General features: G+C 36.5%; 1 protein-coding gene across 2 annotated transcripts; it reads left to right on the top strand.

Moving 5' to 3' along the window:
- The first annotated feature begins 16,199 nt into the window (after positions 1 to 16,199).
- Positions 16,200 to 17,367, top strand: LOC121726047 (PGC-1 and ERR-induced regulator in muscle protein 1-like). Of its 2 annotated transcripts, XM_042113273.1 has the most exons (3): positions 16,200 to 16,331; positions 16,513 to 17,052; positions 17,122 to 17,367. In XM_042113273.1, the coding sequence occupies exons 1-3, from the start codon at positions 16,277 to 16,279 to the stop codon at positions 17,331 to 17,333; spliced, it is 807 nt and encodes a 268-aa protein (XP_041969207.1). In that variant the 5' UTR covers positions 16,200 to 16,276; the 3' UTR covers positions 17,334 to 17,367. The 2 variants fall into 2 exon arrangements, with proteins under 2 accessions (XP_041969207.1, XP_041969201.1); XM_042113267.1 differs by having other exon boundaries at positions 16,513 to 17,367.
- Positions 17,368 to 18,073: the final 706 nt, after the last annotated feature.

Below are 18,073 nucleotides of genomic sequence, written 5' to 3'. Positions count from 1 at the left end.
TTAAAAAGGAAATTGTTAGAAATATTTTTCTTCAAATAAAATACAAAATCACAAACAAAATCATCTAATGTGACTTCACATCATTAAACATTTTGTGTGGTTGTCTAATCATATTTTAGATTAGATGAGCATCCAATTAGGAGAGATCTCAAGACATTTCTCAATATATTAAGCGCGCAAATTGCATCTTGTCACCAGACAAAGGATATATTACAGTCAGCGGCAGACGCGCCCGATATATTAAACATCATATCGCCGGCGATAACCACGGTTTAATTTTGCGCTATGCAGCCTTAATCGAGTTCAAGATCTGCTACCCGGATTATATAAGCTAATTTGACCTACTCTTGATTAAATTTCGGTCATTCGGCTACATTACATTCTATTGAATGAAACAATGTCTGTATAAATTGTCAGTCAAGTCAGTGATTAATTATTTATATCATCTTGAATCTTTATGACCCTGAATTGAGAGGAAAATATTATGAGTATTTTTAGTCGTAGATGACCAAATAAAGTCTCTACAAATGAGTACATGTATCATGGCGATACAGATAATATTATGTGCTCGCAGTATCTTTTCTTGTACCACAAAATATACGGGGTAGTAGCATTCTTAGATCTAATAAATTTCCATTCCGTTAGACATAAAATATACTAAAATTAGCATAAACGCTTTATCGAATGAACCCGGCATAAAATATCGGAGGACTTTCTCTGGCTGCGGTACGGATCCGACATGAGGCTGCGTTTCCACCGTCAGTAGAATCGCGCATCTCTTAGCGATTTGAGTCAAATTAAGCAATAGGCATGATGACTATTTTTTTTTCATATCGGTAATTGAAAGATACTTAAAAAATAGAAACGTCGTTGAAATAATGACTCTGATAGCTTAAGAATTCACCAAGATATGACAATTCAAATATCTCATAAAAAAGACCTGCCCGAAACGCGCCATACAAAGTGCTACGAAAGTATGACGTCAGTCTTTCGTAGTTTGTACGCATCGGGAGACAACTTTGTTCGACAGGTATATTAAATATTGCGTTTATGAAAGTGGTTTCATAACAAAAGTTGCTTTTAATTGCATAAGTTATCGAACTGTATACAAATATTAAGAAATTTAATTGAAAAAAAAATTGACTTGAATATCCAACTTTGAAGGCGCATAACAAAAAAAATACAAATGCTGTAAAGCTGAAATTTTGAGAACACTTACTTTTTACCGTGATTTCTATATTTTATTAACAAAATTCGCTAATCTTTGACCTTGTCATCATCCCTATTCCATTGGCTCTCAAAAACAAATTCCTCGCAACGCAGCTCCGGTTGAAACCATAAAGTTAATATAGCTAGCGGAATATATTAACTTTATGGTTGAAACACAGATTTCACATTTAAAAAAGCATTTTTACCTTAGTCATTAATTTTATAACAATTATTATAATATTATCTAATATATAAAGTTCTCGTGTCATGAGGTGCGTGGTTGAACTCTTCTGAAACGGCTCGACCGATTTTCGTGAACCTTATGGTGCCTTCTCATAGCGCGTATTATCGCAAGCCGCGCCGCGCCCGCTCGAGCCACGCGTCGTGTGAAGGGGTGGCTCGGGCTGGCTCGAGCAGGCGCGTTTAAAATCACGCGCCAGCTCGAGCCACGCGCCCGAAGAAAGTGGTGGCGTGATTGCGTTCTTACGGCGCGTGCTACCACAAGCCGCGCCGCGCCCGCTCGAGCCACGCGCCGTGTGAAGGGGTGGCATGGCGCGGCTCGAGCAGGCGCGTCCCGATCCGATTAAAGTCGGTAACTTCAAAGGCGCGGCTTGAGCAAACAGGCGAGCACGAGCCACCCCTTCTCACGGCGCGTGATATCACAAGCCGCGCCACGCTAACAAACATTCAAGTAAAATTAAACTTTATTAACACGGTAATAGATATCATTTTGCTCTAAGTCGTTAAATAAGTAAATTTTAATGATATGCAACTTTATTTACTAGGCAACTAGGTTGCATTTCAATCTATGCCACTAATTTTATTAAATTAAGTGTAATTCATTTATTTGATAACAGATGCCGCTGCTTGGCGGCTACATCGCGCTATAGCTAGCACGAAGATTTTTATTATAGGTGATTAATTTTCACTTACACTCATTCTTGGTGTTGTAAAATTATCACGCCAGAGGGAATTAAGTCCCAAGGTAGGATACCCTGGGGGCTGGGACTAAATTCCTATGGCGTGTATTGGTCCTCAAATACTGGCGGCAGTTCATTCCTGAGTTTTACAGTGCATGGCAGGATGTTACGCAAAAAGTGCACGGTGGAAGGCTGCCACTCACCAAGGTGATGAGGATTGATGATGGGGTATGTTTTTCGCGTGGAATGATGACGAAAGCTTGCAGGATGTACGTTTCCGAACAATAATAATAAAACTTTCCCAGTTCTCCGCTACTAATAATAATAATTATGTTTCCACTTGTACTGGTGGAAGAATGATGCTTCTGTTCGAGCACAACATCACGAAATCCGTCTGTATGGCTACCCTGGGACTAAAACCGCTCTGGCATGATAATTCCACAACACCAAGAGCGAGTGCGAATGGAAATATTCACATACTAGTTAATCACCTTATGGCGGCTCTCGACATAGGCGAACGCGTTGGCCAACGCGTCTGCAGACGCGTTGGCCCAATGTGTAGAACGGGCGTTCGCGCGTTGGCCAACGTCTAAATACCTACGGCCAACGCGCGAACGCCCGTTCTACACATTGGGCCAACGCGTCTGCAGACGCGTTGGCCAACGCGTTCGCCTATGTCGAGAGCCGCCATTATACCTATAACAAATATCTTCGTGCTAGCTATAGCGCGATGTAGCCGCCAAGTAGCGGCATCTGTTATCAAAATAAAGGAATTAACCTTAATATAATAAAATTAGCGGTATAGATTGAAATGCAACCTAGTTGCCTAGTGAATAAAGTTGCATTTCATTAAAATTTACTTAATTAACGTAGTGACTTAGAGCAAAATTATATCTATTACCGTTATAATAAAGTTTAATTTTACTTGAATTTTTGTTGGCGTGGCGCGGCTTGTGATATAACGCGCCGTGAGAAGGGGTGGCTCGTGCTCGCCTGTGGCTCGTGCTCGCTCGTAATAGCTGACTCGGCGCGGCGCGGCTTGTGATATCACACGCCGTGAGAAGCCAGCCTTAGCGAGCATATCGGCTAGGGTTGAGAATCGGACAATATCTACTTTTTTATATTGATAAGTGCATTTGTTGAATAAATAATAGTAAATTATTACAACTCGAGACTGACGGCGACCATTGTTTGTGCGACGGGATAGCGATGGACGTTGCCATGGTGACATACTAACGAGTATTTACCTCAATGATATTCTATGTTACTTTTTAGAAACTCATTGATTTACCTAGTCACTTCCATAAAATAATATGGGCGAAAATCGAAATACTTTGTACGCCAAATTGCCGGGACAGCTAGTTTGAATGTATAATTGTCACTGCGAAAGAAGATAATATTATATCGGTCACCAAATTCTGCTGTAGCTTACTTACTACATTAAAAAAGCGACAAAAAATTCTCGTGTCACAGTGTTTGTGCGCGAACTCCTCCAAAACGGCTGAACCGATTTTAATGAAATTTTATATGTAATACATTCGTTAGGCCTGAGAATAGGTTTTTATCTACTTTTTATATTGATACTAGAAATAATTTATATGGCTAAACAACGTTTAAGGGTCAGCTAGTATAACGGTAATTAATGTTTATATTTTCCTAGTTCCTACATCTAAAATACAGACTACATAAAATCGAGAGACAAGAGACTTTTAAAACACTCAACGTATGAGATATAAAGTATACTAATCTAATATTGTTATCGTACTCTCTAAAGTTCCTTACATTCTGAGATGCCGATATTTCAGCCTCTAGTCGGTATGTTTATCGGTAAACTTGTTAGTTTGTGCATAGCAAATCATTGTATATCTTTGCATAAAAGAAGAAACATTTTATCAATGCATAATTTTATTTTACTTTTATAATTTATTCATTTACAACAATACTTAATTGTATACCAATATAATACTAATACGTCTAGCTGTCCCTGCAAACGTTGCTTTGCCATAATATAAATCAAGTATTTCGCCCATATTATTTTATTGAATTGACTAAATAAGTATGTTACCATGACAACGTCCATCGCTATCCCGTCACACAAACAATGGTCGCCGTCGGACTCGTGTTGTAATAATTTACTATTATTTATTCAACAAATGCACTTATCAATATAAAAAGTACCCAGTAGCCGATTCTCAGACCCACTGAATATGCATATAAAATTTGGTTAAAATCAGTAAAGACGCTTCGGAGGAGTACGCTGACTAAAATTGTGCCACGAGAATTTTATATATATGAAGAATATTAGCATTGGTAGAGCAGCATGCACTTTGTGTTATGAACGAAAATAAATAAAATTAAAGATATTATCACAATTTAAAAAAAATGATCAGAGCTAACTTACCTCGTAAAAACATCATAAAATATAATAATGTGTTTCTCTTTTATCATTTCTCTAAGGCGCAAAGAAATGTTTTTGTTGTGCGGAGTTTCCTACCGTGCGCGGTGCGACTCTGCTCTACCATACAATATCTCCGTTCTTACCGAATATTTTCACTATCCTGATTCTAAAATATAGCCACTAGCGGTAGACACAAATGCGATGAACACATTTTTCTGACTGGGAATTTAATGAAACCAACTGAAAGTGGAGTTTCATGTAAACATCGCTGTCGGAGCCCCGCGGCGATCGTTCTGGATTAACGGCGAAAGAGACGGATAAAGTTAGAGAGAGAGGCCCCCTTAACGAGAGCTGAATAGCGCCGAACGTGTCCAAATGCTTTAGGCTTAGGATCAGTGATACTGTGTGGAAGCCAGCGCAAAAAAAATTACTCCGCCGTAATGGAAACTTCGATTGGTACTTTTTACACGTGTAAAAAGTAAAACGAAGCTCCGAGCTACGAATACACAGCGCAGTATCGTTTTTGAATGTGGGAAAATTACTTATTCTGGTTATGTATGTGGCTACTATGCAGCTATGGGATATGAGAGTATACCGCATTTTTTAATATTTCTGTCTTACGACTACTTGCGCCAGAAATAATAATATAAAGGATCTTATTTGAAAACGTAACTATAACAGCTTAATAATAGCTCCCACACCAGTTTCGGTGACGGTGGCCGGTTTCATTGAAACCAGGCCAGCTACGCAGGAGTAATTTTATAGTGTCCAAGTGTGTGCGCAGTATACAAGGGCACTCTCTATTCCTTTACCCTCATAACCCAGTGGGACGGACGGCCGACACGACTGGCGAGAGATCAGGCGCAGGACCGACTATTTACATGCCCATCCGACGCATGGATCATCTTACTTGTCGAACAATCAGGTGATCAGCCTGCAGTGTCGTAACCAAAATATAACATGTTTCCAACGCGGGAATCGAACCCACGACCTCCGAGTCAAGAGCCGCGCTCTATACCACTAGACCACGGAGGCGTTAATATAAGTATAACAGCTTAACGAATATTAACGACACCGAAAATCTCATTATAGAAGAATAATGTTTTCAAACGCGGATTTTCAACATTTTTCATCCATAAACTCGTCCGATACAACTGTATTTTTTTTAAGTGAGGTCACAGGCCAGCTTCAACCAGCGAAGTACGCTCAATCGAACTCACCTGGACAAAGTGGGCATACAAATGACAGACCCCATTCAGCTTCTCAATGAAGCACTGCTTTAACAGTTGGCGATCCTCACTCCCTCAGAACTTCGTCCCCAAATGAAATAAGTTTAATAAAATATGACCACCCATTGTGACTTTGTCAACATTTCAATGAGGCGCTCATAACCGTCACCGGTAATGACATGAAAATAATGAGAGGGCAATTTCGCCCGTAAATTGTAGATTTGGGTTGATTATTGAAATTAAAGTCACCTATGTATGAATGGCGACTGTAATTACTATTTACATTATAATTTAAATTTATTTTACACTGGAATTGTTAAGAGTAATTTGTTCGTGGAATTTTAAACGCGATGATTTAATTTTCATTATTTATCGTGTTCCTATGAACTGAATAATTAATGTTTGTTTTGTTAATTAAATATTTTATTTGACTCTCGATTGAATATCTCAGATTCGTTAAAGTTACTCCGTCATTGGACTGCGGACTGCGGAGTGCAGACAGTGTGTGAGTTTCGCGCAAAACGCTGTGCAGCGCGGTGCAGTTGGATTCCAATTGCATAAATTCCAACTGTTGGAATTCATGCAATGGTCTTCTTTTCTTGTATAATTAGTTAACTAGCTGTTTGACCGAGCTTTGCTCGGTATCCGATGACAATGACAATTTCTAGAAATGATTCCTAGCTAGATCGATTTATCGCCCCCGAAACCCCCTATATACTAAATTTCGTGAAAATCGTTGGAGCCGACCAATATGACCTGATGCTGACCGCTGAAATGATTTTGACAGTGTCGAGAGAAATATTGTGTACAATATACAAGTTTAAAGCATTAGTCTATATCGATTTATAATATATCTTTATAATATAGCTCTTTTAATAAACCAAATATTAAAAAACAACTGTAAAGAGTTAAGCTTACTAACAATATTAATACTCGATCGCATTCTCAGAATTGTTTATTGGTCTTTGGTAATCTGAATTCTCATTCCTAGAAAGTTACTTTGTAAAATTTCCTACTCACTAGCAATTTCAGGAAGTAATTCGTTATTCGCGTTACCGTTTCGCTAAGGGTTTTAATAGATTTATTTTTGTGTTCCATGTAGTAGGTATATTCTATTAAGTGATTGTACCTATAGCAAAATAAAAATATTTTAGTGATTAGCTTTTAAATTGGGTATTACAAAATTAATAATGTTTTAATTTTAAGAAGTAAATTAGTAATATGAAACAATACATTGGTATTTTAATAAACGTAACATCGACATAAACTATTGAGTTTTGGACGATCATCACGCGTTAATCATTGGTTTGACTTTTCACGAGAACTCTTTTTTGCAGTTTGACAAAAAAAAAAACTATGTGCTTAAATCAAAGAAGGAAGTTTAAAGCCGCATTAAAATACTGCTAGTAAAAGCGGTTGCTTATGATTTCAGTGTAGACTACTGGTCAAGTCTAGAGTCCGGTTGAAAGGCGTATTGTGATCAATAATGTCGGCTGGAGAGAGCTAATCCAAATTGGCTTAAGTTATTCATTGGGTTTCTCAGCGAACGATTAGTTCTCGACTGATCATGTTTAAAGAAGGTTCACACAAAGGCCTATATAAATCGGAAACTTGCGGGCTAGTACAACTATTAAGACCTGGAGGCAGGGTTGCCACTTGCCAGGCGTCCGACTCAGGCATGCTTTTCCAATGTGTGTCCGGCCAAAAGTAAATAAAGTCAGGTATGAGTAGAGCTGTGAATCTTAAATTTTATATGTAAATCCTACCAATTTAGCACAGGTTTTACACCTAATAGATGTTAAATTTTATCTATTAGATGTTTAACATAGAAATCTCCTTTATTTATTTGAAAGGGCTTATTTGAACGCACTAATCTCAGGAACTACTAGTTCGATTTGAAAAATTCTTTCGGTGAGATAGCTCATTTATTGAAGAAGACTATTATAGGTTATATTAATTTTATCCCGCTTCGCATTCGCATTCTGTCAAGTTTTCCCCTCATTGATAAAGTTATAATTCTAGAAATAAAGTTGTTTAAATAGTAAATAAATATTATTTCATAGCTGCATTCTCTGAGGTGAGTACTCCCCCCACCATCCCCCATCACTGCTACTCACTACGACGTAGATATTAATATATACGTATCACGTGACATGCAGCCCCTTTTGCAGCGTTGGTCCATGATGGACAAATCTCGGCGCTAACAAACCATCAGCATATTCGTGTGATGTCCATGATCGACGTCGCAGATCGATTTTATCGACAGACAGCTGCATCAATCATGGTTATTCATCAAGGCCCAAAGGTGCCTATTTGGCTACTAGAAACTGCTGCTAAACGCCTCCGTGGTCCAGTGGTTTAGAGCGCGGCTCTTGACTCGGAGGTCGTGGATTCGATTCCCGCGTTGGAAACATTTTATTTCCAAGTTAGGTTAGGACAATCTAGGCTAATCATCTGATTGTCTGATAAGTAAGATGATCCATGCGTCGGATGGGCATGTAAAAAGTCGGTCCTGTGCCTGATCTCTCGCCAGTCGTGACGGTCTTAGTAATAATCTTAGCCCAGTGGGACGCCGCTGGGTTATGAGAGTAAAAAGGAATAGAGGGTGCTCTTGTGTACTGCGCACACACTTGGGCACTATAAAATTACTCTACATGACTGGCCCGGTTTCAATCTTGGCCCAGTGTTTCTTGTACGTACCTTTATAAAATGCACTATCTTCATTTATTTGATACAGAGATGACGTGATCTGGAAATAATGAACATCTTGTTAATATAGTTTAATTTTATATTCAAACATTGTATTATTTGGCTATTAATAGTTTTATGTTAGCTGAGCTATAATGCCACAATAGACATAACTACCAATAGTTCGACTGCAAAGAAACGGACAGGTTTCAGTATCTGTTAAATTCGTCGGGTTTCACTAGGATTATGAACGGAATGTGCCTAGCGCTGGCTGATATAAGTAATTTATTTTTAAATATTTAAAATAAAGATTTCAAAATTGGATTCTATCAATTTTAATCGCATGTGCCAAAACACAAACAACAATACGACCACGGAGGAAGAAGTCCATCGAATATGTTATATTTTTAAATTCGTAGGTAACAAGTTAACAACCCTAGCGACGATTTTCGTCATAATACGTCAAATTAAAAAATTTCAACATCAGTTCTAAGTCGACATACTCTATAATTCTGTCTACTCTGATAATGCTATGATAGTTAGGAAATGCTAGAGTCTGGAAAAGTGGAGTTTAGCTGAGTTAATGGAATAAAATAGTCAGTATCTGACAATTTTGATAATTTGTTAACATTTAATGCAATTATTGCAAAGCTGACAGTACATAATTGCTTTAATTCAGCCATCATTGCAGGTTGCAACAGGACGAAATAACATGAAGTTTCATACCGGTATTGATTACAGAGGTCGAGTCGGTGCAGGCGTGTCAAATTATGAATGAAGTTAAAATCAGCGTAATGGCCAGCCCTGTAGGTCAGTGCGGTTGTTACACTTACACCTATAGACTATAGTCTAAGAGCCTGTGACTGTTTATTTTATCAAAATATTTTATTACAAGCTTAAAGTTTAAATGCTATTTATTGTTTCAGATTTTGGATTATCCAATTATTGTTTCAAAATATATCGTTAGCTTCCGAGTCTTATGAAAATAAAACTCTAATTGCTGCTTATTATTTCTAAATAAGAAAAATGCATTGGTAACGTGAAATTCGTCGATGAGTCTTCAGTTTGCGAGCTCTTGCACTCCAGATTATAATTTAAACGTATCGTATATCATGCCTTAAATTCATCTCGACTGGTAATTTACGATTGCTAAATACTACCGATTATATTGAGACACTAACTTTAATTGCGGTGACATTTTATAGTCGATTAAAAAGTTGAAAAAATGTCATTGAGTAACATGAGTGATATGGTGAATGAAAGTAATTTTCGTTTTATAATTGGATATGCGAGCTGACCTTTTCGCAAAATCATATTTCATTGATTTAATAAATCTTAAACTGCAGAGTTTGATGGGCAATAAATTCATTGGGAGTAGAAATAAGGACTCCTTGACTTAACTGACTTCATACAAAACTGCTAACATTCTAAAAGTAAATAAGACAGTAGAAACTAATTTTAAAACATAATCAAAAATTCATTAAAAACTAATTCAATTCACAACAACATTCTAAATCGTATATAGTCCAATTATAGCATCCCACAATTGGTCCAAATTTCCCGGTAATATCGGAGTGATAAATTATAACCAGCTAGGTGCTGAAATTTAGGTATAGACCGAGTGAAGTCCTAACTCTAGCGGCCGAACAATGGGAACTTTACCAACTAATAAGCGAGTCTCGATTCGGCATTAGCTGTTGTTAGTTAGTATTATAATTTGTGGTATCAACTTGTACTACTAAATCTTAAGTCGTGCTTAAACACGATAAGAATAAATCGTATTTACAATAAGTAAAGACGAAGCTGATCTGACAGTTCCTCTGCATTCTGTAGTTATACAAAATCACAAATAATATATTAGTCTAAATCGAAAGCAAAAATTTTAAAGTTCGTTGACACCACATCCTGTCTAATTTAGATTCGATTTAAAATATGAAGACATAAAAACGAATTACAAATAAAATTCCTTTACACCTCGTTACATAAAACTAGATTTAAATCAAAACACAAACCAATCAGATTATGCAATTAAAAAGTCTATTTATTCAGAGGAGGCGCGTGCAGTCGAAACGAAATATTCTAATCGAACGATTCAATGAGATTAAAAATCAATTATCTCCCGCGGGCTCCGCGCCTAGCGCCCCACGGTGAAGTATATTGGAACAACATTGGTAATGCAAGCGGAATTAATTGTCTTTGTATAATATGCTTATCGTGTGCACTGTATTGTCTCCCTCTATCGATTATTATTATCGGCTATATGTGGCTTTTCCAAACCGCTTTTAATAGCGTCTTTAGTCTTGTTTTGGTTTCGAATGAGAAAATGTTTTTACTGAAAAAATAAAAAGGATAAGAAATAGTCTTTTATTTTTCTTTTGGTTTAAAGGAAAAGCGTATGACCTGTTTGAGATTACTTACTACTTGGAGGTTTACTTTATTTTGTACAATAAACATCGGTCGTACGTCTATTTCAGTATGTTTCATGCAAAAGTTTAGTAAACTACCTTGGTGAACGCAAACATCTATAGAGGAAATGTTTTGTTGCTTCACAGTATTGGTACTGTGGTGGGTAAAATAGGCCTTAATCAAAAATTCTACTAGCCTATCTGTCCAATTATGAATTTCCTAGCAGCTCCCCCATAGTTAATGAATTTCGGTAATAATGTTTCAAGCCGTAATATGTTCTATTCCCAATTTAATGGTAACCACAATCGAGCTCTGTTAGTTATTAATATGGGATGCGCTGCAGTTAATGAATCGTTAATCGGTGGAGCAGGTCTATTGATCCCTAAACACTAAACACATCTAGGCTCTGCAGTGTTAGTCTTGATGTAGCGATATACGAGAAGAAGTACTATCAGAGACGAGCACGGCTGTGTTGTGGATTTACGTAATTCGCAGTCGTGTTATGTCGAATATACCACGACTTAGAACAAGTATTACACGAACAACGTTGACTTTGCGTATAATAACCCAACAAAATAACGAAGGTTCTACCAATAAAGCAATTCCTTTGAAAGGTTAGTTTTAAACAAAACTTCTAACTGTTCTTTATTCTCTACTTCCTTGTAACTTAAGCAAATATATGTAGAGTTACAATAAAAACATATTATATTATACTTCTTAGCAATTCACGCATAAGATATTCAACATAAAAGTAAGACATCGAAAAAAACGTTTTATGTTCGGAGTGAGTGATCTCGCGGGAAGGATCGTGACGCACTTAATACTGTGTACCTATTCTACATTTAACTCAGTTTACTGTAAAGTTAGTTGAAATATAAGATGATTGGTGGCAAAGTGGGATGTTCCCAACGAGCGAGGTGGTATATTATGCTCTGCCAGTCTAAGTTGTATTCGGTCAGAGATCTCTGAAAACTTCGATATTGCGATTCAAGATTTTACGCTGGTTGATCCGCAAAGACTTACAAGTTTAATACATGCGTGAGGTTGTTGATATTCGGTGATGACAATTCAATTCGATCTAAGCCTTTTAACATTTGTCCAAGTAATAAATAATAATATACACTTTTCATGCACTTGGACACATGAATTTCCACCAAGAAGTTACGGTACATTCAATATCCTATATTTTAACATTTGTATTAAATATAAAATATAAATCCTAAAACCATTGTGTTACTGTAACGTATGTTAATCTGTATAATATACTGAACGTGTATATTATATTTTTTAGTTGTAAGGGTGAATAGTTATACGTTGAGCTCAGAAAAGTCGTGTTATTTACACAGTTTAATATAATGAAAGTCCGTCGCATCGAGTTAATTCAGTTCGTTTAAATTGTTAGCTGCAGGAGAGCTATTTAAAGCCTATTAATTTGAAACAATTTTGATCAGCCATGACCAGTTTCTTTGTTGCTTTATACAGGATATAAAAAAACTAAGTGATTACTTTAGTATGTGTAGTTTAGTAGGTGTGTATATGTTCCTTGTAGAGAGTTTACTGTGAAAGTAGCAGCGCTGAAAGACTAATTTATTTTTTCACTTTTGTACAGGGAAACTTGTGACGCTGGGTCGCTTGCCTATACAAAAGTGAAAAAAGTACTTTCAGCGCTGCGAAGTACTTTCACAGTGAACTCTCTAGGAACACGTATACACCCTAAAGTATTATCACTTAAAATAAAATAAATAAAATAAAAAATGTTTTATTTCTTAGTAGATTTTAAGAAAATACTTTCAGAATGTTAATATTAGCTACAGTGCCTACCACCGGTTCGGTGGTAGGCACCGTAGCTAATATTAACATTCTGAAAGTATTTTCTTAAAATACTTAGTTTTGTTACACTCTGTATATTGAGAAATGAATACACGATAAATATAACAGCTGGCATAAATATTATTATCTTTACGAATCAAACATTTGTAGCTTAACTCTTAACATAGCAAGAAAAAAAGAGATTTTTCTTTCTTTGAAGAGACAAAGAAAGAAATCAATATATTATACTAAAACGGCAATTAATGTACCAATGTAGCTTATTGAGAAAGTGAAATCAGTATCAAAACCACAATTTAAATACAGTAATTCGGCTGTAACTCACTCTCAGAGAAATCAGACAAGTTTTAAGTCGAATGCTTATTAGGTTATTGCAAATGTATGAACTTACGGTTAGTTTTTTGAAACGGGACCATACCAGGTAATTTGAGATAGTTCGTAGCCGTACGCGACATGATACAGTACGGTTGTGCTCCTTAAAGTGATTCTAAAGCATACATATACGCATACGAATAAAAGCGCGTTTCTATGTTTTAGCTCCGTGGTCCCTCGATTGGAGCGGTCTAATAAGAAGGTGGTGTACTGTGTACATTTGTATTGTGTAAAAACGTTGGAACCACCTCTGCGCTAATTGTCTGTAAACGCCGCTAACCCAATTGGAAAATAATATCCGTGCCCGCGCCGGCAGCTCGGAATATTGTCTGCTCGCTGAGGAAATCTATTTGGCCAGACTAAATTCATCGTTTAATGAACAAATGAGTATGAGGCAGCCTCAATAAACAGTTTATTTACAATGTTCGATCCTACATGACAAAAGATGCTTACCTATAATTTAATTAATAACAATTTTCTTTTGTTAATATTTTATTCGATCTGTACAAAGGGGGCTCAAGTGCAACATGCGTACTTTAACAGATGCTTACAAAGATGTAGGTACCTAGATAAGTTGTTAAATCCATACCTATCAATAATCAATACTAATATTATAAATGCGAAAGTGTGTCTGTCTGGCTGTTACCTTTTCACGCTCAAACCGCTAAACCAATTTTGTTGAGGTATGGTCTATGGATATACTATGGAGTCCCGGGAAGAACGTAGAAAACTTTTTATCCTGAAAAATGTACGTTTCCCGCGATATGCGAATTTTGGCGCAACGGAGTTCCCACTTGATAATAAAACTTGCTGATCATTACTAAATGTTGTTGTATATTTTTATAACCTTTTTTTAGTTAGTAGGTTACAATATAACATGCGGGATTGTAACATGCGGGTAGTAGATAAAAATACAGGAAATGTTTTTCTGAATTTACGTTAAATATCGATTACCTACTTCCTAAGGTACCCATTTCAATTTCTGATGTAAATTGACAACGTTAGGTAATCCTCAGAAGTGGCCTAGTTCAGAATCATCCCGCTATTTCATTGGGAGATGAAAAGTATTTGTTATCATTTTTGTTTTAAAATATTACTCAGTATGATGGTCGTAAGGTCTCGGAGGCACACAACAACATTACAAGAATCAAAGTTAGCATCCCTTTACAAATAAAAAAACATTGTAACATGACGCCATCTTAGCGAGAGACCACAAAACCACATTGTAGTCATCGTAAAGGGAAAATAAATTTCAGCGTCGGCCCATGCATGACATAAGAACGCTTTTAATGGTATAATAACTCGTGGCCCCTTAGCTACATTGTAACGAATCGTCGTTAAAGTCGTCTGATAACATTGTTCGCAACTTTAATGTTAGTGTTGAAAAGTAATTTGTTATTAACACCCTTTTAAAATAGGGCTTCCGTCTTTAAATTGTCATTTTAATTATTCTAATCTAACTTTATGACATACTCGTATTCGTATTTGTCGCTATAAGGGAGATCCATACTAAGTAATATTAATTTAGAGATGTGCCGACTAGTCGGTAAAGCCGACTATCCGGCCACTTTTGTAGTCGACGGCTAGTCGGCGAATAGTCGGCAAAATCCGCCGACTATCCGGCTTTTTTTATATTACTATTATTGAAATTATATTTAAAAAAACCTTGATAACGTTGAAATTGTTTCTGAAATTACTGGCTGGCAAAGAATTATCTATTACCTAATTGGAAAAAACTAAGATATTAAATGAAAATTGTATCTCAAATATCAAACATAACAACATTATAATATCTTCTTCAATGAACATTTAGAACGAAAATCTACTCTTATTTAAAATATTTAAAAAGACTCCGATTTTGTATTAACAATTAAGTAAAAATTAAAGCAAGAGGTAAAAATATAACCTGAAAACCATCAACTGTATCATGATGTGAACATAACCAAAACATGATCCGATACGTTCGCAGGCTGCGTATGCGACTTACCCCCGAATCAGCAGTAAACGAAGCGTTACGAAAACATCCAAAACCATGATTGGTTTGGCCGACTAGTCGGCCGATTAGTCGGCTTCTTTGCAACCGACTAATCGGCTAGTCGGCTAGTCGGCCATAGTCATGATCGGCACATCTCTAAATATTATAAATACGAAAGTGGTGTGTCTCCAAACCGCTCAACGATTTTGCTGAAATTCGGTATGGAAATACTACCAGTCCCGGGAAGGGACATAGGATACATTTTATTTTGGCGCAACCGGGTTGCAGGCATCATCTAGATTCTAGTACTTTACTTATATAGAATTGATATCGCATTTTACAATAATTAATACAAATTATTTATTTCCAAAAAATCTAAGTTATAATATTTTATCGTACGTCACATATTTTCGACCAGGCTTTCGCATAGTCTGGATTCTCTAAGCAATAACAAAGCTAGCCTGCCTTTGATTCAGCACAGACTGATTAGTCACAGTTAGCTGAAGCAAGCCTACGATTTACATACGCATAACTGAGAGATCTCACACCTTTGTGCCAGGCGCCGTAGCGATGCATACGAGTATATCTCAGAAATATAGTAAAATCCTTTACTTTGGCCTAAAATTAAAGCTACATCATCTTATTCTAGGGGTCAAATCACCTTGAAATTTCTTACTGTAAAGAATTGGTTTAACAGAAATGTATTTTTGGCATTCGCAATATGTTGCAAAATTGCAAACGTTAACCATTGCAATGTGACGAGGCGTTGCGAAGCTATACATTTTTAAATACATTTTCCATTTATTCCTTTAAAACTAAACTTTATTTACTGCATAAAATGATACACATTGAATTGACAGACTGCCCGCAGTGTCATGTTGCCTCATTCAATTTTGAATGACTTTACATACATACATACATGCACTCTATAACCCTTCTGACGCAGTCAAGTAAAAAGCAATTTAGTTAAATTATATATTGTTCAAATTATCATCACACGCTATTATAAGGCTAAAGGCTGTAAAATGATTTATAGCTTAAAAATTAAAATTGTATTTTACCATTATAATCAAGCAAATATAAATAGCAAATATTCATTAATATGGTGCCATAAATAGAAACATAAAATCTGTTTATGAGTTTGCAATTATAAATATTATTGTTATCTTAATTAATTTGCATGTATTAAAGTGCAATTAATTTTCATTCATTCGTTTTGATTATATGGTTTTCAGTTCATTTTGCGTCGACAATGTTTCTGGCAATGTTTTTGGCTCTATGTTTTTTCATCGTTCGAAGCAAAGCAGGTAATTAATTAAAAGAATAAGATAAATAAAAATAAGTAAATGCTTACCTCGGTAGCTTCCTATTACTAAAATAATTTAACTAAAAATAATATTTAATTATAATAACATATTGATAGCAGCAACGTAAAAACGTTTTTATTTACTTACTACCTATTTTAGTAAGAAATTATTTTTTGTTTAGTACCCCCAGAAGAATGTTTTGCTAACTTCAGATGGGATGATTGTGGACAAACACCCGAGCCAGTTATTTATTACTGGAAACCTGGGTCCAGGTGTGAAGTAGGTACGTGGCGCGGATGTCTACCAAACCCAAACATGTTCAAAAACGAGGACGAATGTACAAAAACATGCATATTTGATAATATTATCTATAAACGCTTCGATGATGTGACCGGTTTCGAAGAGACATTGCCATTCAATGTCACGGTGGCTGCTGACGAAACGTCGCCATCCAATGTCACAATGGTTCCCGATTATTCCACGACAGTGACGGTTGATGGTGAAACGTTGGTTCCCAACGTTGATAACGAGACTTCTAAGGACAGTAAAGGTGCAAAGTCAAACGATACTACGATTCCCGATAGTAAATTGCCTTCCAACGGAAGTTTACTTTCCAACGAGACAAACACACCAGCTTCAAACGATGCGTTCAAGCCTGATGATCCCGCAGGTTCCAACAAAACACCTGCTGAGGAGAATGAACCTGATGAACAAGAGAAAGATAACAATAAGCCTGACGAAACACCTGCTCAGGCACCGCAAGACGAGTCAGCTAATGAACAAGAGAAAGATAACAATAAGCCTGACGAAACACCTGCTCAGGCACCGCAAGACGAGGCACCTAACGAACAAGAGAAAAATAACAATAAGCCTGACGAAACACCTGCTCAGGCACCGCAGGACGAGGCATTTAATGAACAAGAAAAAGATGATGATAAGCCTGATGAAGAAGAGAAACCAGTAGGGCGTAGTCGATTAGCTAGCTTTTTAAAGGGAAAGTAAATTTTGTGAATTAAAATCTACTTACTCATATTTTTTTTTGTATGATATTATAATTTTTATTTTATACAAAGTTCATTTAATTGTAAAGTCAATGGAATGTAGGTACTCGTTAGTCGTTATACTTTTATAGGCCTTACAAGTTTCCCGGTTCAAAAGCGCGAGCAACGCCATAGGGTTACACTAGGAAAGTAATAAATTCGCAATAAATATTGTGCATTGTGTTCGAGATAGATTAATTTAGCCGTTCGACGCTATCGCACGCAGCAGTGCAAGATTTATGTATAAAGCGTATACGGCCATATTGAAAAATATATAAGGTGGGATAGCCGCTACGAAATTGGCCGCAGGATAGCGTGCGTGACGTACAATTTAACCGTGAGTTATTTATCTATGGTTCCCGTAACCATGCAAGCATTTGGAAAACAGAGTAGTCCTTGCAAGTGCGCCACAGGCATTTGCACTTTTAGAATGTCTTTGTACCTTTAGTAGTTTATGTGAAAGTAATATATTTTGCCATTTACATTCGTATTCTTTATAAGAATGCGCCATCACTTATTCCAACAACAAATATTATGTCTGCTCAGCACGGAAAGAAGAAAATTTATGACTAATCGAATACGGCAGAACGCGTAAAATCTTTTCGCCGCAAATCCCGATTCCCGACTCTATTATTTCGAATTCAACTCCTCACGGAGAGTATTGCTGACACGCTATTCTTCACTTTCGGCGCGTCCCTTTGA

The sequence above is a fragment of the Aricia agestis genome, chromosome 1 (genome assembly GCF_905147365.1).
Source record: "Aricia agestis chromosome 1, ilAriAges1.1, whole genome shotgun sequence".
Taxonomy (NCBI): domain Eukaryota; kingdom Metazoa; phylum Arthropoda; class Insecta; order Lepidoptera; family Lycaenidae; genus Aricia; species Aricia agestis.
This window is presented reverse-complemented; position numbering and strand designations above follow the sequence as displayed.

Excerpts from the sequence above, each read along its gene's own strand:
- LOC121726047 (XM_042113267.1), top strand. The coding sequence starts at position 16,277 with ATGTTTCTGGCAATGTTTTTGGCTCTATGTTTTTTCATCGTTCGAAGC. Across the intron at positions 16,332-16,512 it reads CATCGTTCGAAGCAAAGCAG|TACCCCCAGAAGAATGTTTT; the intron begins GTAATTAATTAA and ends TTTTTTGTTTAG.